The following is a 25,459-nucleotide window of genomic DNA, read 5'->3' on the forward strand; positions in this document are numbered from 1 at the left end:
TGGTTTCATCCCAAACTGAATTCCCAAATTGATTTGAATTTTGACCTAATTATTGTAAACTTGATGTAAAAGCTTGTCCTTCCTACCTGTGTATCTGTCAAAATGCTTTGACCTTACTTCTCCGTTTACATGTTTCTTAACTGTTCTAGACTACTATGTTTAGTCCAGGATATCAGGTGTTTTTTAAGAAAAGTCTTAGCTAACATGTTTTTAACATTTAAATATCCTATTGTAGACATGGCAAATTGTATTTTAATTTGTGATAGCTGGTCAAGATGAACCCTAGGCTCCCTCCAGGTTTCGCTTCAACCAGTAATTGGCATTAAAATACAACTTTCCTTGTCTAGGTTAGGATTTAAAGATATTATAACATTCTTAAAGTCTAGTGTAGACAAGACAGTGTATACTTTAACATAACCATTTTAGCGTGTACTAAATCCTAGTGGGAAACCTAGGCTTTATCATAACATGTAACATAATGTGACACTTTTCTGCTGCCAACCTTTCCTATCCCAGAGTAAAAGAACACAAATTTGTCATACCAGCTTCCTACTTGCAGAAACCCTCCTGACCTCCCACTTCCTAAAGCAAGGCCTCTAATTAGATACATGTAAATGTTTGCAGATGGCAAATGTAGGCAAGAGTATACATTTCATTGTCTGTTCAAGCATGTTTAAATATATGGATTTTGGTATGGTCGGATACATGACCATAACAGGAGATAGAAATGTTTGTATAGCTGGGCAGCAAGGTACATTCTGTCATTGATTAGAAAAGGGTTGGTGGTTTTAAATTTGAGTTTGTGTTCCAAGGTTTGAAAAATGCATTTGGCAGTGGTGAGTAGAAAACTTGGAGAAGAATGATGTAAATTGCGGTCTCTTGCTGTTTGGAAAAAGTGCACTGCAGCAAAAGGAACTATTGAGGATATTAATGCAGGATGATCCAAAAGTAGTGTAGCTTGTATAGCACCATGCTGTAAAGCAGCGGTGTACAGAACCAGAATTGGCTGAGGGGGAGACTTCCACATTTATCAGAAATCCTTAGGCTGATGAAAGTTGAGGTCCCCCACTCCTGAAGGCAGGATCTAGAGAAAACCTGTTGGTAGGAATATCAGTAGCTGATTCTGGCTGGAGAGTAGCTTTCCTCAGTCCCGTGCCCATATTTTTTGGTCAGTTTCTGGCCCAGTGACGATTATAATAAATGTCTGTAGATTTAGTCCTTAGTTTAGGAGTAGTCTGGTAAACATTTCCTACGTGAGACTTATTTTTCTTCAAGGGAAACTAAATGTAAAAAGTAAGATAAATGCAACATTAAGGTAGAGTACTTTATTTCCCAAGTCAGAAAATAAAAAACAATAAAGCCTTACAAACCAATATTAATTACTAGAGTTATTGATGTTTAATATGCTTAATGTACAAATGTACGTTGTAGCCAGCTTAACATTGTTTTATTAAGTTTAACCTTCAGATTTCCTGATTTTTGTGAGATAGTGACACCAATTTAGAAATTACCCCTGAAAATAGCAAAAGTAACACTAAACATTAGTATAAGAGGGAGAATGAGACAAATATATTTTACTTTATGCAGCTCACTTTGTATATAGTAAATTGCACTGTAATCTATTTATTCCTCTTAGTAAATCTTTTACATAGAACAGGGTCATGAAAACTGTATTTAGAAAATAAGGAATGTGATTGTAAAATGACAAATATTTGTGTGGGAAGTTGGAAGGGTAGGGTAGTACCTGAAACTTGTTTTAGATCTTTTAAAAATTGACAGCTTGAAGTTGCCAGCTTTCTTCAATAGTCTTTTATAGCTGCTTTCTATATTTAAAGGGACACGTGTCACAAACAGACTTTATCTGTTACTAATAAGTTTCGATTATTAAAAATGAGTTTTACAAATCCATTTGCTTATCATTTTGCTCTTGTTTTGCACTTCTCATCTTGCACTCTGTTCAATTAGGTTTGCTTTGTTTTTATTTGTAGATTGTTTTCACTGTCAGGTTTTTAAAAACGGCAGGGGAATGTTTAAAGCAACTTTCAGTAGGATATTTGTGAGAACATTTTTATTGGTCTTGTGTTTTATAAACTTATTTTTACAAAGATTTGGGACCATATTTAAATTGACAGTTCCCCTTTATATTTTGGATAAATGGAGGGGAGAAAGTGTTGGAGCAGGTTAAAGTAGATGAAGTATACAAATACTGCAGAATGTTGGTAGATTGTAGACTTGCAATTGTTCAGTTCTTGCAATAACATTTTCAACACCTGTTAGTAGCAAAGATGCCTCTACCTTTTTGCAAAGCTTACGTTATTGTAGTTAAATATTTTCCTTGCATTCTAGTGAAATGTTGTCAGCCAGGCTGGTGTGGCTTCTGACGGGGCAACGGGGTTCCTGTGACTAGTGTCAACCCAGTGGATGTTAGAGAGAATGGGGATGAGCACTTTATAAGCCATGTGCATGTCTGATTGTTTTTGTTTCATGACCAGGTAGAAAGAGCTATTTTGTTTGTTGTGACTAGTTGTTTGATATTTTTTTAGTTTGATAGTGAAGACCATGACTCCTTCATTTTGTAGCAATATCTATGGTTTTATGGTTAAAGTAATTATAAAAACAAATTACAGCCCTTAACATTACTAGGATGTGTGTGAGAGGGATTTAGTGAATTGTTTTGTGGGGGTTGCATAATATGTCACCATTTGGGATATTTTGAGGTGATTTGACTTTCTAAAGATGTTATCCTTTGGGGACTTGTTTTGGTGGAGCAAAACTGTTTTTAAATAGCTCCTAAAATGAGGTGATTAGTGAGTCCTGCCATCACTCTTGGATTTTGATTTTTACAGTGTGGATTGGGTAAGATAGTAAGGTGGGAGTCATCATCTAAATTTATTCTTTCTCCCATATACTGTTAATAGGTTAAGGGAAATGTAGCTGTAGTTGAATTAAATAAGACATTACTCGTCATATTACAAATTTATTTTAAAAACATTGTTCCAAGAATTGCTAAGGTGGAGACATCTCAAGAATGTATACAGAAGGAATGATCTCAACAGGCTAATTAGAAATTTGAATGATACTTTATTTTCTGTATAGCAGTGTATTTTCTTTTAAAAGCTGTATACATATTTAAAAAGTGTTTTAGAAAATAAATCTTGATGTAGAAACAATAATTTTGGTAGTTGAAGGTCCTGAGGAACTTGATCTTTCTATGACTATAGCTGAGCCAAACTGAACCATTGTATATTTAGTTACTTTTTGTGTTCTGGAGGGCAGGGACTTGTTAGTATTTTTATTATGATTTTGCATAAAATTACAGTGATTTCTCAAGGGAACTGTATTAACATGTTCCTAGACTATCAAGGGTAACCAAACTGAAAAATCACAGATTGAGTTTTAAAACTCAGAATGTGTTAAATTAGAGACATCATTCTTACCTGCTAAATTAAGATTAATTGTGGGTGATTTAGAGATGATGTTAGATTATAATGATACAACTCCAATTTCTCTGCATTCATGAAACCTCAAAATACAATGAACCTGATTGATCAAGATTCCTTTTCTCCTCTCCAGTGCCTTCAGCTTCCATCTTGGTAAACTTTCACTTGTTGGGACTTGTCTACATGAACAACTAGTTTGTGACAAGTGGGAGGTGTGAATGAACTAACCTGCCACAGACTTTGTTGACTCTGCTGAAATGCATTAACGGTTTGTTTGTGCACTTTGATCTAGTCCTGTTTCAAAGAGTACTAGTTCCAAATACATTAATGAACTGCATGGTACACACAGACAGTTGGTCTGCAGCAAGATAGTGCAAGGTAGATTCACCACCCCAGCTTGCCACCAACTAATTGTGTGGAGAAGCCCTTGGTTTTGTTGAGCCATTTGGACATTAGCCTGCATAGGCTTCTGGCTAATAAACATTATACCGCTTTCTCCATGCAGTTTAGCCAGTAATTCTCTGTAGAAGGATTTTTCAGAAGGTCGGTGAAGGAGCTACTAGGGTTTAAATCTCAGCACTGTCTGCACCTTGCCCTCATTGTGACAGTCTGGTTGCATTCTGATATTCCTCAGTTTGTAATTATGGCTCACAGTTGCCTACTCATAATGCAACCTGGGACCCAGGGAGTTAAGTAAAGCTACTTTCAAACAGTCCATGTTCTCTATTCTGACTCGATTTTTTTTCTCATGACTTCATTTTCAAAGGAACGTTAAATGAACATTGTTGCTTCTATTTTATTTGTAGAACTTGTCTTTAATTTTTTTAAGTTTTATACAAAAAAGACACATCTATCCAAGGTGCTAGGTGCGCCAGCATAAATTACAAAATCAAAAATTGAATCACCTATTGAACATTTAAACTCTCATCTCCCCCATGCATCTGATTTCATTGAGGCCTTCTGCTGCAGCCCACATGAATAGATTTGCCTGGCAGTAGACTCTGAAGGTCAGTAGAATTAGGCTTTCCCCAATCTGAAAAAGCCCTTTTCAGAGTGGAGGGGTCACAAAGGATGCTCTACTGCCAGCCCCCAGCCCCTTGAATCAAGAGAGAGCCAGCCTGAATACTTTTATTGCAATTTTGGCAGTATGGTTCTAGAAGAGAGTTGGCTTCTCAAGTGACAAGGTCACCAACCAATCTATGATTTATAGATCAAAACTGGTGTCTTAAATTCAATCCAGAACCGGTAAGTAGCCAGTGTGGATCATAGAGCACCAGTGACATGCTGTTGAGGAGAAACACATCTTGAAAGACAAGCTGCTGCATTCTGCATCTGTTTACATTTCTAGATTAATCTAAAACGTAGCCTCATTTAAAACACATTACAATAATCCAGTGTTGAAATGTGACAAAGGAATGGATCATGGTAATGAGGTGCGTATCTGGAAAAAAATGGTTGCGGTCTCCAGAGTGGGTGCAGATGGTAACAAGCATTCCTGGACACTGATTCTCCAGCAGTACTTGGCGATACAGTATAGTTCCTATATTGTGAATACAGATAACAAGGTAGAAATACATCCTCAATGAAAGGGGGATATCAGCCTTGCCCTAACTAACATCAGGTTGCTTCCCCTCAGCTACTGCCATCACCTTAATCTTACTCAGATTGGGCCATAGGTGACAGCTAGGTGTTTGAAACTTAGTCTTGCCCAAATATCTCAGGGAGATTATCAACAGCGCTGGCTGGATTAGGAGAGACAGGGATATTGAGCTGAATGTCATCAGTTCATTAAATATAGTGAAGTCTGTATCCTCTCACTTACCCTCCTAAAAGCCCATCTATACGTTGTCTCCTCTCTTCTTAATACAGAGAAGTCCACATGCTAGTGCCCTAAAGGAAGAGAGAGAACTCTCTGGGAACATTTAGACAAGAAAGAATGGAGCTACGTAAGAGCAGTTTGCTGTCCATTGTTGTTGAGGTGTGCAGTTGGAAAAATGCAGTGGTCCTGAAGGCTGCTGACAGATTTAACAATATCTGTGTGGACCCCTGATCTTCATCCGTTGCTAAGAGGAGCTAGTCTAGCAGTGCAATTTCAGTTCCATGTTCAGGTCTTTAACCAGATGGAAAAGTGTTAAAAAGATCTGAGGCAACTAGATACACAGGTTGTTTCATGACCACTCTCTCTATGAACTTAATTACAAATGGAAGGTGGAATATTGGTTGACAGCCACATTGTCACCATCACAAGTGTTGGTTTTGCGAAAAAGCTGTTGTGCTGTTCTCAGTTTAAGGCACTTTGTCCTCCTTAATTGGAAGCACTGACAGTCTTCACCAAGTAATGGACCCCCTTGATTAGCCTTGAATGACTTGGATCCAAAAGAGGGTGTGGGATAAAGTTGCACCCAATACCTCTAGAATATCAGTCATTATCCATGGCCTAAACTCAATCAGGGAAGAGCTACCACTTGTTCCCTCAAGATTCCTCTCTGCAATGACAGCTCAGCCTGAATCCAAACAGTTTTATCTACAAGATAATCTGAAATTTCCTCTTTAGATAGGGTGTTCTGCACACCAGTGCAGGGTTGTGCTCAATTTAATACAGAGCTCCATCTAAAGCCATTTTCCCTTTTTCAGTCAAAACCTCTTGACTACTTAAATACATTTTCAGGAAGTGGCCTGAAGAACAGGATTTTATGTAAACCATTTTAATCTGTGGAGAAAATATAATCCTTTTCTTGTGTTGTGTGGCAATTTTAGGAAGGGCTATGTTATCTTCCACATCTTTCTTTGTTGGACAGATTAAAAATGATCCCATTTTAGAGGCAAATAAATCTGCAATTCAGGTGCCTTTTAAGACTTTTAGGCTTTTTAGGCTTTCTGCTGGATATATGTGACATTGGGAAGAAAAATCTCCGTGAGAATTTGTGAAATCTGTTTGTATAGTTTGACTTCTGTGTGAGATTATGAACTATGTGTCGCTTTACCAAGCTGCTAACTCCATTTGGAAGGTGCAACTTTGTTTTCTCTGTGATTTTTACCTCCATGTTGAACTGAAATTCCAAGGGGAGTGAAACAAGGCTGATAACAGAGGGTTGTTAAATCAGGATGGTCCTCTGTTCAAAAAGGAACATCCTACAGTATACTGGCTCCCATTGAGGAAAACTGATTTGTAAGGGGAGTGGTTACTTGGCAACTAAGTCCACCTGGTAAGGTTCTCGGGCTAGAAGGTTATAAAAGTGCAGGAGCTGTTCTCTGGCGTTTTTGGCAGTGTTCACCAGCTCAAGTAGAGGAAAGCTGCTGTAGAAATCTGAGGTGAGAAGAACCATTAAGCATCCCCTTCACCCCCCCAAAGACTTCCAAAGAAAAGTCAGCTAGAGTGAGGGGTGCTATGTTAAGGATTTTTCTATATTTGTACTCTCTGGACTTGTGCTTAAAGAAAGAGCAGTGGTGTTAAAATCCTATGCAAAGTGTGTATGTGATGCTCCATGTACCCTGTGCTCCAGTAACTGATTAAAATATAGGAAACAAAGAGTAGGAATAAATAGTCAGTTTTCAGAATGGAGAGAAGTAAATAGTACTGTGTCCCCAATGGGTCTATATTTGGGCCAGTACTGTTCAACATATTCATAAATGATCTGGAAAAAGGCATAAATAGTGAGATGGCAAAATTTGCAGATACAAAACTACTTAAGATAGTTACAGTCTAAGCAGGCTGTGAAGTGTTGCAAAGGGATCTTACAAAACCGGGTGACTAGGCAACAAAATGGCAGATAAAATTCAATGTTGATAAATCCAAAGTAATGCACATTGGAAAACATCTCAGCTATACATATAAAACGATGGAGTCTAAGTTAGCTGTTAGCACTCAAGAAAAAGATCTTGAAGTCTTTGCAGATAGTTATCTGAAAACATCCACTCAATGTCTGTGGCAGTCAAAAAAACCGAAGAGAATGTTAGGAACCGTTAGAAAGGGAATAGATAATAAGACAGAAAAATTCGTATTGCCGCTTCATAAATCCATGGTATGCCCAAATCTTGGTGTGCGCAAATCTGGTTGCCCCATTTAAGAAAAGATGTATTGGAATTGGGAAAAGGTATGGAAAAGAGCAACTAAAACAGCTTCCATATGAGGAGATTAATAAGACTGGGACTTTTCAGCTTGGAAAAGACAATTAAGGGGGGATATGGTAGAGGTCTATAAACTGTTGACTGGTGTGGAAAAATGAAATAAAGTTTACTCCTTCTTATAACACGAGAAGTAGGAGTCACCAAATGAAAATAATAGACAGCAGGTTTAAAACAAACAAAAGGAAGTATTTCTTCATACAACTCACGTTCAACCAGTGGAACTCCTTGCCAAAGGATGATGTGAAGGCCAAGGCTATAAACAGGTTCAAAAAAGAACTAGATAAGTTCATGAGGATAGGTCCATGAATGGCTATTAGTCAGGATAGGCAAGGATTGCTGTTTGCCAGAGGCTGGGAATGGCCAGGATGGATCACTTGATGATTACCTGTTCTGTTCATTCCCTCTGAATGGCCACTGTTGGAAGACTGGATACTAGGCTAGATGGACCATTGATCTGCCCGATATGGCTATTCTTGTGTTCTAATGTTAAATAGGTGAACTATAGATGTGTAGGTGTTCTGGGGGAAGATGTATTTAAGCTATGAGGGGATTCTTCCAGTGCTTGCTCACATCCATTCTAAGGTAGGTGTGTGCTTTCATTGAGCACTGTTGGTAGAAAGTTTTTCCCATCAATGGTATCTATTGGGTGATCTCTGGTGTCCCCTGGAGTAAGGCCCTGCCTATTTGCTACCAACTGTAGTTTGTTCTTACTGCCTGTGATGGTCACTGGAACTACCTCATCCTTGCTTTTGCAAATACTTGTCAGTGGACTTAACAAGTACAATAAATTTGTAATCATATTTTTAGTAGTTAAGTTTTAGTTAGATAAATAGTTAATAAGGTTAGTGAACCCTGCTAAATAAGATTAACCCTGGCCTTACCCCAGGGCATGCCTTGATCTCCAGGGTTTAAGCCTTGTGCTTCTTGTCACAAGCCTATACCTCAGAGTGACCCCCATTCCAGCTGCCTCAGTTGTCTGGGGTAAGCTCACGTGCGGGAATGGTGTAAGATCTGCAGGGACTTCAGGCCCCGCAACAAAAAGGATAATGCGAAACTCAGATCTAGCCTCATGGAAACAGCACTCCAGTCTCCCTTGGAGCTGGATCACCCTGTCTCAGCACAGAATACTTGGGCCTCAGTAAGGAACGCCCCAACTATTCTTTGGGACGCTCTGTGTCATTTCCCATCTCCAGCACCAAGAAAAGATGTCCCATCTGCGTCTAATGAACCCTGGGACCATCCACCCTCCCTGGTGCCAAGGAAGAAGCAGAAACAGACAGAGGTTGATTCCCCAACCCTGAGGTTGATGGGGAAAAAAGGATACTACCAGGGTGCAACTTGCATCAGGCTACCCTACAGTGCTAACAACTCATGCTGTGCTGTTGACCTCCGGTCTCAGAGGGGACGCCATTGAGTCCAACACCAATAGACTCCTTGCTGTAGGAGAGCCACTGGAGCTCCGCTGCTCTGCTAGTACTGTCAATCTCAGTCTCAATTTTTCATTTAAAAAAAGTTATTTCTAGATCTTGTGATGGTGAGGAAAACTTTAGAAATGTGAACAGTGTAAGTGATAGATCATCTTATGATTTTTGCATCTTCCCCAGCTGCCGCCACTACTCATGGCCAGTCACTTGCTGCTCCAGAGGGATTGGCTTCCGTAGGAGAAGTGGTTATGATGGGGTGAAAGTCAGGTGCTGAGTGAACATTAGGGGAAAATGCTATTATGTTGGTAGTCAGGATGGGTAGCCAGGGTGGGAGAGAGTGGTGCTGTTCAGGGTTCCTCTGCTCAGAACAGTGATCCTGTCCTCTTTCTGCTTCTTCACCATATCCCTGCTGACAGATATTTCTCCACTTTTGTGTACTTCCCTCATAACTTAATGTTGGAGTGTCTTCCGGAAGTGCATTAAGCAGCATGACTAACATCTGTCATGTGGTTCATTTTCTCTCATTCTCTCTGGGGCGGGGGAGGATTGTGTGTACAATGTAGTACTTTGTTTCAGTAAGGTTTTTTTATATGTACATACTACTATACATTTGTTAGCGAAGGCGAGGTCAGAAGTTCATACACCTTACACTTGGTAGAGAAGGCAATGAGTTTTGAGATGGTTCTTAGTCCCTATGTTTGTTCCACAGTCTGGGATCAGCTCTTTCAAAAGCTGTCCTTTACATAGACAAGCTTTACTCTGATGGTGAATTATGCACGAGGAGTGGAATTGTCACCCACAGTCCTCATCCTGAAGCTGTAGGTGCTCTTTTAGATACCTTAGGGGCCTAGGCCATTGAGCAAAGTAGTATGTACCCCAGCTTCATCAAGTTTTCACTCTAATGCAAAACCGTAAGTGACCTCATACTTTTGTATCATTCAGACCAACAAATATGCACATCTGACTGTCACACATTCCATGCATTTAGGAGGTTATTTTGCCTTAACATTGCTGAGGTAACTTTTAAGGTTTTTGCATTAAAGTGCGACTTTGGTGAAATTGATGAAGGTTGTCCTCTTGGCCAACACCAGGAACTGAATCAATAACTTCTAATCTAGAGCTAAAAGCATGAATTTTGAAAACCTGACTCTAATGCAAGTAAAGTTAAGAGTTCTCATCAGTTGTGGATTGTGCACAGAGTGACAACTCTCATACTGATCAATGGGCAAAATAAACAAAATGTTTGATAAATGACTGAAATGTGTGTTTTGGTGATTCACATCATAATTTACAGATTGTCATGGTTTAAGTAGAAAACCTTTTTTCGAGAGTTCTTTTAAGTATTTGAATCCCATGTAAACATGCCGTCTTTCACATAAATTAGTAGCAGGGTTTGAAACGCTTGACCTTGAGGTCCCTCACTTAGGCTGTTACTGCTTGAGCTACGAGAGTAATTGCTAGATCCTTTCTCGACCAGCCACTGGAGAACTTGATACACTTTCCCAGTGGATTACACAACTCTTAAATAGTCACCAGTAGAATATTGCAAATCATAAATCCTGGATTTTATCCCTGGATCTGGCAGAGAAGAGTAGTGGGTAAAGAGAGAATAACCAAAACTGGATTAGTCATTCTGAAAGTAACTGTGGCAAAGTGGATAAAATCCATGTTAGACGTGGCTTGTATTTATTTTAAAAATGGGATGGAGTGTTGCGGCAGTTCTTACCTATCTGTCTTCTAAGTTTGGTGTTCATAGCTGTAGTCAGTAGTAAAGGTAGTGAATTTCTTGGGAATTTAAACAACAATTAGAAGGTGAGATATGAACTTGCAGTCTCCTCTTTCCTAGTCTGAAGAATTTCTTCTGTGGGCAAAGATACGGTTGTGTGTGTAAGAGGCAGGGTTTGTGCATGTGGGGTTTTAGCCTCCCCCAGAAGGGACTGGTATTTGAGCAGCAGATTTGTCATCAGATTAAAATTCAGCAGTTGACATGTTTTCTGTTATGGCTAAAAAATACTCTAGACATATTCTATATAATTGTTGCTCCTCACATGCTGCTCCTTATAATATCAGTGTGGACAAAGGTTTGAGTCCCCAAAACGATTTACACTTCTTGCAAAAGGAATACAAGGATAAGTGGGGCAATCCAGCCAAAAAAAAAAAAATGTTAAATGGGGTGATTTAATGGATAGTATTATTCTTGTATCAATTCATTTTTCATCAGATGGTCATGAAAAATTCAAACTGTGCTCAAAGTTTATATTCCTTTGATTTTTACCATTTCGGTGAGATTTTTTTTCACAAAATGAAGGTTTAAAGCTCCTGTTAAACTGAACTGTGTAACACAGCCTTAACTATAATTTAAAACTATGGCTTAGAGTATTTTTAAATTAGCTTTACAATGTAGAGAGCAGAGCTTGATGTGTTTACAATAGCCCACGTTGCTGAGGATGTTCCCTGTAACATTTTATACTATTTAGTTTCCTAAGAACACATGGCTTTGTCCAGATAATGTTGTATTGCTGTACTCCGGCTGGGAGGTGATAGATATGAATAACTGAGGCAATGTCATTGTACTCCAAGATGGGCTCGAATCTTGTTCCCAGCTGGACATGGTAGAAAGCATTAGTTGTGTATGCTGCTACATGAGGGCTCAGCATCAGCAGGGAATCCAGAAATATTCATGAACGCCAGACAGTATTTCCATTTTCACTTCCAGTGTGCAAGAGATCATATTCTTTTGGTGAGCAGTGTCTCTTGTGACTCTGTGTATTCGCTGAGTGTCCTTATGCTCCATTACCCGAGGGCATAAAGGGCAGAGTTGGTCCAATGAACCCATCGTTCCTTCTGCCTGTGGCAGTGTCCGCTTCCCTTATGCCCATATATATGTATATATCTTAGTCACCAGATTTAAGACCTGATCTCGTGATGCTCCATTCTCTGAAGAATTCAGGGGCAACTTTATGCTGCTTGGGGCTCTGTGTTCCAGACAGCAGTTCTTGACACAATTTCTGGCCAACCACCCCAATCATCTGAGCCACCGTGGAAGAGATGGATTTTACTGGAGGTGACCTCCTGCCTCCTCAGCTGCCCCATAGCTTGGGGCTTCAAATAGGATGCAGATTTGACTTCACCATTGGGAGTCTGCTTCAACCACCACAGAATCTCTTTTGTTCTTAGTGCCCACCACCAACATCCATTCTATTTTCAAGAACCTTGCGCTGGGATTATCTCAAGACAGTGGGTCCTCAGGGACCATGAGCAAGAGGAGTCCTATTGTTTCAGTCTCTTACAAGCCCCCTCTCCATTTTTCTGTCCCTTTTCAAAGACTTCTCTCATGAAGACTGTTCAAGCAGGATGTATACTTCATTTCCCAAGTGGGAGCTATGGAAGTGGTGTCTTTGGAGTTCAGGGACAGAGCTTTTGTATTCCCACTACTACTTAAAACCAAGGAAGAAAGGTTGTTGGAGACCTCTCCTCTATCACACTGACTTCAACTCAGAGCATAGAATTTATAGGAGCTGGCTATTTGTTGTGTGTGACACCAGTTGCTTATTCTTTCTGTACTGGCATACATCTTTCCCAGCATGCAAACTCCTCTCCTAATTCTCCCCCCTACCCCCCAGTGCTAACATATTGATCCACTCCAAATACCAGAAAATTTGGGGACGCTCAAGAGCAAGGTTGGCTATGGTGATCTTGGGTAGAGCAGAGCTGTCGTAAATTAGCGATTCTGGAGCAGATTAGGGTTTTGACTGGATATAGGGTTCCCCTCCAAAACACCCTTCCAAAAACCTTTTCCACTCTCTGCACGCATTCTTCTTTGCATCCTTTATCTGCTAACACCAGCCCCAGACGTGGCTGCCCATCCTCTGAGAGCAGCAGAGTTGAGCAACTGTAGGAGGCCAAGGGAAGATGTGAATGGCTGTGGGTGGGGGGATCTGGAGGTTAATGATGAGTAAAGGGATGTATACAGGGAACTTGGGGACGAGATAGAAAGTCTTATGGGGGGCATGGGAAGCCTATGATAGTAAGAACCCTGTTCCTTTTTGCTGGTGTCCAGTGTAGAAAGTTGCTCACAGTGCTCCTGGTATGCTGGATACTGAAGTACCAATGCTAGGAGAGCCCTTCAAGTGCTGGTACCTCAGCAATTGAGACTAGATTCCCTGCTTTGCATGCTCCCTCTCATTTTTTATACCCCAGTGTCGCTCCACCAATCACATGCGTCATGCAGCACTGCAAATCTTATACCGCCTACCTAAGCTCTTATATTGCATTGCTGATCGTCCTTCACTTCCAAACCAACTGCTGCTCCGTACTCTCTATCCTAGCGCCAACCTTTCTAAATCCTGTTTCCTTCTAATTCCCTATTCCTCAAGGCGCTCCACCAACTATCTCCCCCTCATTACTTTTGAAAATTGGGCCACTTTCTTAGGTGCCTAACTATAGGTTTAGAGCTTCATTTTAGTTTGTATGTTCAACCTGATTGAACTGTTGGATTTTTTTTAGACTTTATATAGTAACTACTGTTATATAGTAACTTTTATATACTACTCTTATATAATACTCTTGTATAGTAACTACTCTTCAAGCTTTTGTCTTGAGCAACTTTAACTGTTAAACAGTAATATTGTGTGTAAAAGTATAGCTACAGTTACTCCTTCTGGGACGTAATCATTTTTTACTTTAAAGCTAATTGTCTTTGTGCAGCTCTGATCTCAAACTAGTTCTATCCTGAATTTCTCAGTGGATTTTTTTCATTGACCTGTAGTCACCTCTTTAAAATAAATAAATAAATATGACAGTTTTTGCTTTTGTCCACTGTTCTACTACTCTGTCTCTAGTCGGTAGGTGATAGTCCCAGGTCCTTATGACTTCTTTCCAGAGCAGGGAATCCATTACGAAGTGGCAAAAGCTAATTGTTAGTCTGTAATTTTGATTCTCTATATTTGCAGTAGTAGCTAGCTACTTTAGATAACGATGACTTTAACTTGTCTGTCTTTGATGGTTTAATTTTATTTCTAAACTGACTTTTCCTGGGGTAATTACTATACTGTTTTTTATTTGATGCACGATCCATTAAAATGGAGAGAAAAAGAATTCAGGCTTATGAAATCCAGAGGCTTTTTTAAGCATACGTAAGTGATGATATACCTTCAGAGCTGACGAGTTTCTATCTGTTAGCCTAAATAACATTTTGGAGTACGTGGCATTCCTTGGCATTCCTTGTATCAGTATCACCATCCCTTGTATCAGTATTGCTAAAATTCTTCTTCTTGTCAAGAACAGTCGAGGCCTAAAATACTGCAAGTGTTTAATAGCTTTATAAAGTCTACAGTAGCTGTAGAAGTAATATGTAATCAAGCAACTGAAAATTTATTAGTGTATTTTATTCCCTTACCAGTGGAATTTTGTTCCATCTACACCTCTGATAGAGCTAGCCTTACTTGTGCATTGAATGCTACAGCTGTTTCTTAAAACTTTGCATATATATTTAAAATAGGGGATTATTAGAACTAGAGGGACAAAATTATCAAATCAAATACATTTTAAAAAATAGAAAATACATATTTTCCCCAAAATGAAAAATTTTCCTGGGAACAAAAATAAGTTGTTTTCAGTGACCCCTGATAAGAATCTGTATGAATGGTGCAAATCTGCTAATATGCATAAAACAAAAGTAATTGCTTTAGTACATAAAGGTGAACTCAAGATAAATGCAAAGGGATTAGTACATTAGCTAAATGCATTATCAACATTTAATTGATTATGAGCAGACTAACTTAAAATCACAGAACTTTCAGTGTGTTTTTGAGAAGCCTGCGTTAGTGAATTATACAAATTGGTCCCCTGACTTAAACTGTTTTAAAATGCTCTCATTTCACATCTGCCATCTCCTTGGTCAAATAACACATCTACTTTGTTCTCACTGACTCACATGTATGCATTTCCAGCTGCATATTTGCAACAACTGACTCGCCTAACTCTCCAACACTGCCACTTTTTTCCAGAGCAAGAACAGACTCTGAGAACTTCCTGGTCACTTGATATTGAGTTTTCTCCACTACTCCTACCCTAGTGACCCCATCTAATCTTATCCCACCTTTTGACTTCCCTTAACCCATCTCTTAACACCCCACTTTTTTGTGTGTGTACTTTTATTGTATCAGATGTTCTGGTCTCTTCCAACCTAAGAAAAATGCACCCTTACGTCCCCATACCTTCTAAGCAACTTCCCTGTCTCCCTTCTCTTCAGCTATAAACTCACCAGTCATGTTCTTATATTTCTCTCCTCCAGCACCATAATGGATTCCCTTGAGTCTGGCTTCTGCTCTGTATTGTAACTGATTTCCACAGCAAAGGCCTCCTAATGATGGCTAGGCTGAATGGCAGTCATGGGTAGTTGATACTTTGTGTGGTTTTTAAAAATTTGTTTGGAACCATCAAACTACAGATTTATAGAAATGTAAGGCTGGAAGGAACCTCAAGAAGTCATTGAGTAAAGACTCCTGCTCTGAGGCAAGACCAAGTAAAACCTGGACCATTCCTCACAGGGATTTGTCCACCATGTTATAAAAATCTCCAGCTATGGGGATTCCACAATCTCCCTTGGAAGTCTGTTTCAGAATTTACCTATCCCTATAGTTATCAAGTTTTCTCTAATATCTAACCTAAATGTCTGTTGCAGCAGATGAAGCCCATTACTTCTTGTCCAACCTTCAGTGGACATAGGACAATGATCAACTGTTCTCTCTTTATAATGGCCCTTAAAATATTAGGACCCCCTCACTCTTCTTTTCTGGAGAATAAATGTTCCCAGTTTTTTTAACCTATCGTCATAGGTCCTTTTTATCATTTTTTGGTTTTCTCTGGAATCGCTCCATTTTTTCCATCTCTTTCCTAAAGTGTGGCATCCAGAATTGAACACACTACTCCAGCTGAAGTCTCTGGTGCTGAATAGAATGATACTTACCTCCTGTGTCTTACACATGACTCTGTTGTTAATATACACCGGAATATTAGCCCTTTTCACAACTACATTACCATGTTGAGACTCAGGCAATTTGTGATCCACTACAACCCCCAGATCCTGTTCAGTGGTGCTAATGCCTAGCCAGCTATTCCCCATTTTGTAGTTGTACATTTGATTTTTTTCTTTCCTTCCTAAGAAGTACTTCGCACTTGTCTTTATTAAATTTCATCTTGTTGATTTCTGACCAATTCTCCAATTAGTCAGGGTCATTTTGACTTCTGATTCTGTCCTCCAAAATGTTAGCAACTGCTCCCAGCTTGGAGTCATCTACTAAAAGAAGTTAAATTGAAGATCTGCCGTTTGAAGGTCAGTGACCTTGTTTAACTCCAGGATGAAGCACTCTACTTTTTTAAAGAGTTTTTAGAGATACAGTTTGGTCCCAATGACTACAGTCCGTATAAGGAGACAAGTTAGGCTTCAGATCTTTTTCAAAGACCAACCTCCTAGTTTTATTAACAGCAAAAGGCTTGGAGCCTCCCTAGAAAAGACCTCTGTCAGAAGTTCGCATTCATCTACCACTACAACTCCTACAACACCTGGCCCGAGAAAGCAAGTTTGACTCTATGGTCAAAAGTCCTGGACTGATATGATACCCTTTCCCTTACCATTTAGCAATAACTTTCCTTTCATTTTGGACTTGGAATGACTATGGACCACTGGGTCCAAGAATTCCTCCATAAGGTCTATTCAATCAAATTTCAGTCCTTGCCCTTCAACTCTTTATTCAGGGACCCATCTCATGAGATACAGCTGAAGCAAGAGGCGCGGGGACTCCTTTCTACAACTAGGTGCATTGGAGAAGTTGCCCCTTGAGTTCTGAGGCGAAGGTTTTAATCCTATTTTCTTTTTCCAAAGAAGAAAGCAGATGACGTCCCATTCTAGACCTCAGGCAACTCAGATTAATCCATGATTTCAGGTTCAGGATGGTCAGTCGAGCTTCTGTAAATCCCTCCCTAGACGGGTTTGTGACTCTCTCTACTTTTGATTGTTACATCTGCTTGAAAGGTGAGAGAGATTCAAGAGTTAATAGCAGGACCACCACATACAGTATTTCACAAATGCTAGGTGACTTTCAGGTCTTGTTTGCACTACAAAATTAAGTCAACTTAAGTTAGGTTGATGTGTGGCCACCGCAGTAATTATTGCAATTTTTTTCATGTCCCTATTCTCCTCCTCCTCCTGGTGGTGTGCATCTTCACCAGGAGTGCTTGCACTGACTTAAAAGGGGCTGGGGGGGGACCAGTTACAGCCTGAGCTGCCAGCCCCATGTGGGGTTCAGAGCTGGAGGCTGCCCTCCGTCCCCTTGAGCTGTCAGCTCTGCGCGGGGCTCAGAGGTGGAAGCTGCCGTCCCTCCCAGCTGTGGGCTGTCAGCCCCGCCCCAGGGCTCTCCACTGTGGGCTGCTGGCCCCCTGCCCTGAGAAGTCAGCCCTGGGCTGGCCCTACCGGAAATGGTTTGGGGCGGGAAGGGCTCCAGTTGTGAGTCCTGCAAGGGGCTGACAGCCAACAAGCGATGCAAGTAACGCAGAGCAGGTGTACACTACTGCTTAAGTCTATATAACTTACATCACTCTGTCATGTGAAAGACATCTCCCCCCGACATACACACTTTTGCTCTCGCTCTCTCGGGCAATGCAAATTAAAGCAACCTAAGCGCTGTCCACCCCCGGCACTATGTCAGCGGGAGACGCTCTCCCATCAATATAGCTTCTGCCTCCTAATGGAGGTGGCGTAATTATGCCAAATAGAGAGCGCTCTCCTGTCGGCATACAGCATCTTCACCAGACATACTACAGTGGGAGAGCTGCGCCAATGTAGCGCTTCTAGTGTCAGCCTACCCTCAGTGTCTCTACACGGACACTGTGTTACTGTAACTGCATTGACCTAAGCACTACGCCTCTCAGGAACGTGGAGTTACTAGGTTGGTGTAGTGCGCGACTTACATTGACAGGAGTAATGTTGTAGGACAGATGCTTACAGATTTTAGGTCAATGTAAGCTGCCTTATGTTGATTTAACTCTGTTGGGTAGACCAGGCCTTAGTCCTCACCCAGAGTGTTATCAGTCTTTAATCTGAATCAGTACCTACCCGTGTTGTTTCCTAAATTTCATTTGTCTGCTGGAGAAGTAAAACTTCATCTGCTCGATGTTTTGAGAGATCTTTTGCTTCCATAGAATAAAGCCGTTCCAAAAACATCTAATCTGTTTGTAAAGTGTGGGGATAAGTCGGGGGGCAACTATTTAGACTTTTGAAATGGGTATTGGATTACATTAAGATCTTGTATAAACTAAATTAACTTCTCAAGTTAAGATGGACTCTCTTAGGGCCTATGCAACCTCTTTGGCATGTTTGAGGAAACTATATCAGAAACTTCAAAAGCAGCCAATTGGAGTTTCTAGTTGTAGCCATGAGATATAGTGCTCTGTTTGGTTGGGCAGTGCTACAGTTTTTAAGGAGGACTCCTGACATCCACCTGCTTAGGGAATTACCAGTTAGTCATTCACCAGTTGGATCCACGTGACAAATACTGGAAGAACAAGCACTTACAGTAACTGTGGCTCTTAGCTATGTAAGATGTTTAGTTTATGTGGCTGTACAATCCAGCCTCCTTCCCTGCTACTTTAGAGTCCTTTACATAGGGTTCTGTATTAGCGAAGGAACTGGGAGGAGATTGGGCCCACTCTGCTATTTATGGCCTAAGTGGCGGGGGGGGGGGGCACAAGGACCTATGAGTGCATACATGGATCCCAATGGATGCTACTGACCAAATTAATCCGGTTCTTATGTGTATGGGGTATATTTGCATCTACAGTGGAATCCCTGTGGAAAAAAACAACTCCAAGAACCTGTAATGGTGTGGTACCTCCCTCTCTCAAGCGCCCCTTCTGGCAAGATGTGCATGCGGTCTACAGTCCCAGCCCTGGTATTGGATCATACCTCAGGGCTTTTTCCCTGGAGGCAATGGTTTTTGCCTTCTTTGGGCCCTTCTAGCCCCTGCTGGAGACAGCTGGGCCACTAAGTGTAGTTCAGATCCCCTTCTGGGGGTTTAGCACTGTCCAATTTTAGGCCACTTCCCCAGTGGCCTATGTTGGGGGGGGGACCCAGGCCTGCCCACTACTCCAGGTCCCAGCCAAGGGACCCTAAGAATAGCAGTCACGTGCTGTCATGTCCCATTAGCAAAACCGCCTTCAATTCCCTGGGCCACTTCCTATGGCCTCAGCATGTAGCTTTGGCTAAGGCTTACCTCAGGGCTCATCTAAGTCCAGGCCCAGCAGCCAACCAGGAGCTCCTTCTTGCTCCCCTGGTCCCTGCCAGCACTGAGCTGTCTGTGGTGCTGCAGTTCTCTTTGTCTGATCAGGAGCACCATCTACACTCCTCTGGCTCCAGCAAGGAGCTGACTGACTGTCTCTGCAGCTTTTTATGTGCCTCTTGTGGACCCTGATTGGCTGTTTCCCTCTTCAGCCACTTTAAGCTGCTTGGAGGACTCCTCTACTGCTCCTTTCCTGGAATGGGTGTGGCAGCACCCTCAGGCCTCTAGCAGCAGGCCTCTGGGCCTAGCCTAGTCCATCATAGAACCACATTTACTGTACATCTGACGAAGTTACTGTTGCATCCAACGCACTGGGTTTCTGCCAACGAAAGCTTGTGTCCAAATAAATTTGTTAGTCTTTTAAGGTGTCACAGGACTTTCACTGATTTACTATACAGTAACTTTACTGTACAATAACTAACTGGGTTCTTCAAATAGTGTCCCTATGGGTGCTCCACTCTAGGTTACTCCTGAGGGTATTCTTTATCAAAAAATTAAAAACTCTGAACACAATATTTTAAAGTTATGCAAAATTCTGCATATTTTGTCAAAATAGCACAATATAATCGCACCATTTTCAATTAATTTGGTAATTAATTTCAAAATACCTGTCAGCAAATATATCTAATGATTAGTCAGCAAAAAAGACTGAGGGAAATGTCTTTTGACAAATAAATTCCATACTAGAGATATTAGCACATCTATATGGCTCCATAGCAAGTGAGAGGGACTGTCTCACTCTCACGGCCAGCCCTGACCCAACCCTTGATCCAGGTGTGGGGCAGGCAGGCTCAGTCTGGCAGGATGCAAGTGTGGAGGAGCTTGGTGTGGGGTTGAGAGGGTTCTGTGTGGGGCATTCTGGGTGTGGGTGTCTCAGTGGGGAGTCTGGGTTTGGGGGATGATTTTGATGCCCAGAGTCTCATTGGAGAGGGGGTTCCGGGTGCAGGGGAATGGGACTCTGCAGGGGGGTGTCCAAGTGAAGGTGTTTGGGGATCAGCGAGCGGTCTGAGTGTGGAGGGATGGAGTTGGGGGGGGGGGGGCACGGCTGGATGCTGGGGAAGTAGGCTTTATGGTGTGAAGGTTCTGGGTGTAGCTGGTTGGGGCTCAGTGAGGTGGGGGCCTAGGTGTGGGGGAAATGGGGTTTGGCAGGGTGGAGGTTCAAATGTGGATGTCTCTCAGAAGGTGGTCTGGGGGTGTGTGGGGGGGGGGCGGCGGGAGGGAGGGAGGGTCTGGATGCCAGGGGGTGGGGCTTAGTGAGGTGGGTTGGCTGCATGGTGGTTGGGTGGACAGAGGGGCAGCTTCCTGTACAGTGACCTAACAATGTAGAAAGCTATATAATCATAGCTATCTCCATTTGTGGTAAACTATTTCCTGTTGCTTTGGGTCAAATGGCAGGTGGCTCCTAGACAATCACTATTCTTCTTCACTGTTCCAGTGCAGGTTTCTCATGTAGCCAGCCACCAGGAGAAGAGGCAGAGGAAAAACTCTTTGGGACACAGGCTTGTTTTAAGTGCTTAATACCATGGGGTCCTGGACCCTGACTGGGGCCTCTATGCACTATCATGATATAAATGTATAATAACCAGAGAGTAAACTACAAGTAAAAAAAGGGGAAAAAAGTTAAATACCTAAGCAAGGTGCTGAAAGATAGAAAAGGCGTGTAAAGAAGGAAAGAGGCAGCAGCTGTGCTGAGCCCTGGAATGAAGGGACATGAGAAGGAGAGAGAGGAGCTCCTGGCCACCTTTTAAACCCCTAGAGGGGCTCCAGCAGGAATCACTGGATTTTTATCTTTCCTTGTTCACAAGAAAGTCCACACATTCTTTATAGCTGGGTCTGCAGTTCAGGAGGCGATACCCCACCTGTCAGTCATTCCAGGGAGGGAATGGTCTTAGCTCAGAGAATCCCAACCAGTTTTTTCTGTATTTTCAGCTTCAGGTTGAACTCTTCCTGTGCAGAGCAGAAACTGAAAGGATTTTTATTTTTACTTCAACTGTTTGACTTATTGGCATCTTAGTTTAATTTTGCTTGGCTCTGTTGTTTAGTCTTGTGGAGGGCTCTCCCTTTTGGAAATCTCTGTTTTGATATGGAGGTAACTGGCTGTAGTAGCTTCCAACTTATGTTTGGACAGGCCTCTTGGGGAACTATTATACACAGATGGCCAGTGGATGTCCCTCTGCTTTTCTTGTGACCATTTCTTCAGCATCTAGGTTGTCACAACTCAGCATTATCTACATAATCACAATATTGTTCTCACCCTGAGGATAATATATTGAGGACTTATTTTGCCTTTATTTCCCAAGGTAGAATAGTATATTTCATAGCTCATAGAGGTATTCAAAACAGCACCTGGAAGTGTTGCGGACTGTACCCATTTTCAATCACTCCTCATATGGAAGGCTTCCATTTTCTGATTCTCATTGCCTGTCTGTTAAACCCCTTCCATTTGTGCCATATTGTTTTTGAGGTAGGTTGACCAGACCTGAAAATGGTATTCTAGGCAAGGACATAAGATTTATATAAATATTGGACATACTACAAACCCAGGCAATGTGGAACAATGGCAAAGTACTTTGAAAACTGATGGCTTAAACTTCCTCAGAACTGGAGAATTGGGATAACAACTTGGATGCCAAAGTAGAGTAATAAATGGAACAGAATACTCCTGGGGGAATTCTGCACCACTATGCAAGCACAGAATTAATGTCCCCTGCAGATTCCCCACCCCTGCAGAATAATTGATTCTGACAGGGAGACAAAGGGAAGCCGCAAGAGGGGTCACTCTGCAGTTACACCTTTCACTCACCAGGATCTGATGTGGTCTCCAAAGAGAGGGCTGCTGGCTCACATGCAGGAGCAGCCAGCTGTGTAGAGGGAGGGGGCAGAGGCTTCCTTTCTCACTGCACCCTGCCTGTAGGGCCAGGTGAGGAGGCATGGAATATGGGGGGGATGGACAGAGCGGGGCACAGGGTGCAGCTAGGGGGTCACAGATGGGTTCAGAAGGGTTAGTGGGGGAAGGCACATTGTAATGGGGGCACAGGAGTTAGTGGGGTGACATTGAGCCAGGGGCTGAATGGGGGTGGGGGTGTTGGGCCACATGGCGATAGGGGAAGCTATGCCTGGTTGAGTGGGTGTGCAGATATGCTTGCTGAATGGGGAGAGGGGAATGGAGGGACACATGGAGATGGGCAGATGTGTCTGTCTGTCTGAACGGGAAAGACTAGGGATCAGCCAGGGTCTGCCTGGGGGAGGTTTCCCAACTGGCTAACAATTCCTCCCTGCTGCAAAAACTGTTGCACACTTCTCCCACCCACACCCAACAACTCTCCAGGTTCATTACCAGGCTCCTTCCCAGGAATTACTTTCCTCCCACATAGCTCCTCCATTATCCCTGGCTCCCCCAAGCATTTGCACTGCTTCTGCAGGTGCAGGAAATATGTTTCTGTATTGTAGTTTAAATGAATTGTTACTCAGAGTTCTGTATTAATATGCCTAGTAAAGAATCTATTTGTCAAAAATCGCTAATCTTTTTTGGTGTCTGCATTGTTAAAGATATACTTACTGACAGGTATTTTGAAATAAATTACCAAAATAATTGAAAATGATGTGATTATATTGTGTTATTTTGACAAATAAGATATGCACATTTTGCAGAATTTTAAAATATTGTGCATAGAATTCTTAATTCTTTGGTACAGAGCTCTCCTAGGAGTAAATAGAAGTTTTTACACTGGATGTTATCCCAGTGCTTCTAAGGGAAGACTTACCTCTTCCTCTTTGGGGGAAAGTATTGACTCCTTTCCAAGTATGTTTTCAGAGATGTTTGGTGGGAAGAAGAGATGGTTTCTGAACCAGAATCTGTACCAGAGTTATCCATATTTGTGTGGGTGAGTCTACCTTGAGGAGTTGGGATACTAAGTTTAAAAAAAAAAAAAAATCTTCTGTAAACTTTTCTATTTAGTCTCTTTCTTTTCTGGAGAGCTATTTTGGTGTTGCCTATTTTCCCTTGAGAATGGAAAGCAAGGAGAACGCTTGTGCTTTTCATTTCTCTGTTGTCTCCCATCTGAACTTCCAAGAAGAGCGTTGGAAGTTAAAATTAAATGTCACATGATATCCCTGTGAATATAGGTAGACATCCTAAATATTGCTGGCGGAGGGGTTGGAGACCAAGGTGAAAATCTGATTTGCTAACGGTCATACAGAAGTGTGTGAAAGAGCCAGAAATAGACCCCTGTGTCTCGACTCCCAGTCTTGTACTCTAACCACTAGATATGTTTTCTCTAACTGTAGTTTGATAAAGCTTGATGGAATCAGTGTAGAGCCCAGATGCTAAATAGTTTAAGCACGTATGATTTATAATCTTGAACAGTTCAAGAAAGGCAGGCTTTCATGCCTGGTTAGGGGATCCTGCTGTGTCAGTGTTCTCCAAAAATTCAGATTTTCCCTTAAATTGCTAACCAGATGACCAAAGGCAAAGTTATCTGCCTCATCTGATTACTTATCCAAAAGGTTTTTTTATGGGCCACACAATTCTTGTGTGGAGTTTTTCTATGTCTCCAGCTGTGACATGAATAAAATGAAAACCAAATTGTACTTTATCTGCTTTGTATCAGAAAACGTTAATAGTATGAATGTGCTTCCAGCCAGGTCTGAGCAAAAAATAAGAATTCCATTTTACAAAAAATTTGAGCCTTTATTATTTTTGTTTTTTGTTCTACATTGGTCTGTCTTGTTTTCTGGAGGAAAAAGTTCACAAGGTCTAGTTTTTGTTTCAATCTCAGAATAGCCAGATAGCCTGGTGGCTAGATCACTCACCTGGAATGTTAAAGATCAGTTTCAAGTCCCATTCCAAGTTTAGAAACTGACTTGGAGTTGAAAAGCTAGGAAAGCTTGTTTTCATCTTCCAATCTATGAATAGAAACCAAGGTGTGAAGGATGAGATCTGCTAGTTGTGGTGAGCAGGATCACCATGAAAACACTAATATTCAATTCACTAACTACAAATCATACTTCCTCTGTTGAATAAATCCGTTTTAAATGCAAAATGTGTTTTGCTAAACTTAGTGTTCAAACAATTTCAAATGCTGTTTTTGTGGGTTTTTTTTTTTTTAAAAAAAAAAAAAAAAGCATTTTTAATTGAATTCAGATTTCCATACAAATGCAGCTCAACACAAATGATGAGTAAAATAATATATGTTGAGCAATATAATTATTTAAATGTGTATAGATTGTGTATCCTCCTGGTTAGCAAAAAGTATTAAATTATATCAGCCAGTTAGACTCAACTGTTCCTTGGGAAAATAACTAAACAAGTGCAAAACAAGATTAAAATGGATGATTTTAATCAATTTCCGACTTGCTGATTTAAATCATAATTACATTAAGTGATTTATATAACTTTGATTTTAATCAATCCCCTCTGATGTACTGTATCAATTTGTTTTGCCTGGGGGAAATGAAGTGTGTGTCAATTCCACAAGTAAAGGAAAAGGAAAGTCTTTGTTTTTTCTGTATTATAGTTATTGGTACAGCTGAATATTTGTATTTGATTCAATGACACTTTTTCAGTATTGTGCACTCCTCCTTGTTCTGGCTTTAAAACCAAAGGATGATGTAATTTTTAAATAGCTCTGGTTGTTACCAAAAAACTGCAGTTTTTAGTTAAGCACAATAAAATTAGATTGGGTAAAAAATTTATATTTGTATTAGATAGATGCATTTACAAAATGTACTTTGTTTAGCACAATACAACATTGTGAAAATACTTCTACTTCTCTTTTACAGGCTGTTCGCTGCTATGAATCTCTCATATTGAAAGCCGAAGGAAAGGTCGAGTCTGATTTCTTTTGTCAGTTAGGTCACTTCAACCTCTTATTGGAAGATTATCCAAAAGGTAAGGCTTTAAAAACAAATGATAAAAAGCCGTTTTAATAACTGTAGTGTCTTTAATGACCCAGATTTGATTGTGACAACAGAATGACCATAAATATTAGATAGATCAACCTCAGTGCTTACTGTTGGCCTGCACTATGCTTCAAACTCAGTAATAAAATAAGTAATATGTAATTGTACTGAGGAATAGTTTTGTTCTTCCCTTCCCCCAGAGAAACCTTGTAGGCATGTGTTCGTTGTA

General features: G+C 41.0%; 1 protein-coding gene across 3 annotated transcripts in view; it reads left to right on the forward strand.

The window, feature by feature from the left end:
• The window catches only part of KDM6A (lysine demethylase 6A), a 291,991-nt gene that overhangs the window by 17,653 nt on the left and 248,879 nt on the right, over positions 1–25,459 (forward strand). For all 3 annotated transcript variants that reach the window (XM_067545160.1, XM_067545157.1, XM_067545159.1), the window contains exon 3: positions 25,111–25,219. In XM_067545160.1, coding sequence (XP_067401261.1) covers positions 25,111–25,219 — 109 coding nt within the window. The remainder of the gene's footprint in view (positions 1–25,110; positions 25,220–25,459) is intronic.

Source organism: Emydura macquarii, unplaced genomic scaffold, assembly GCF_026122565.2.
Source record: "Emydura macquarii macquarii isolate MOO-44397 ecotype Brisbane River unplaced genomic scaffold, CSIRO-AGI_Emac_v2 contig_1043, whole genome shotgun sequence".
Classification (NCBI taxonomy): Eukaryota; Metazoa; Chordata; order Testudines; family Chelidae; genus Emydura; species Emydura macquarii.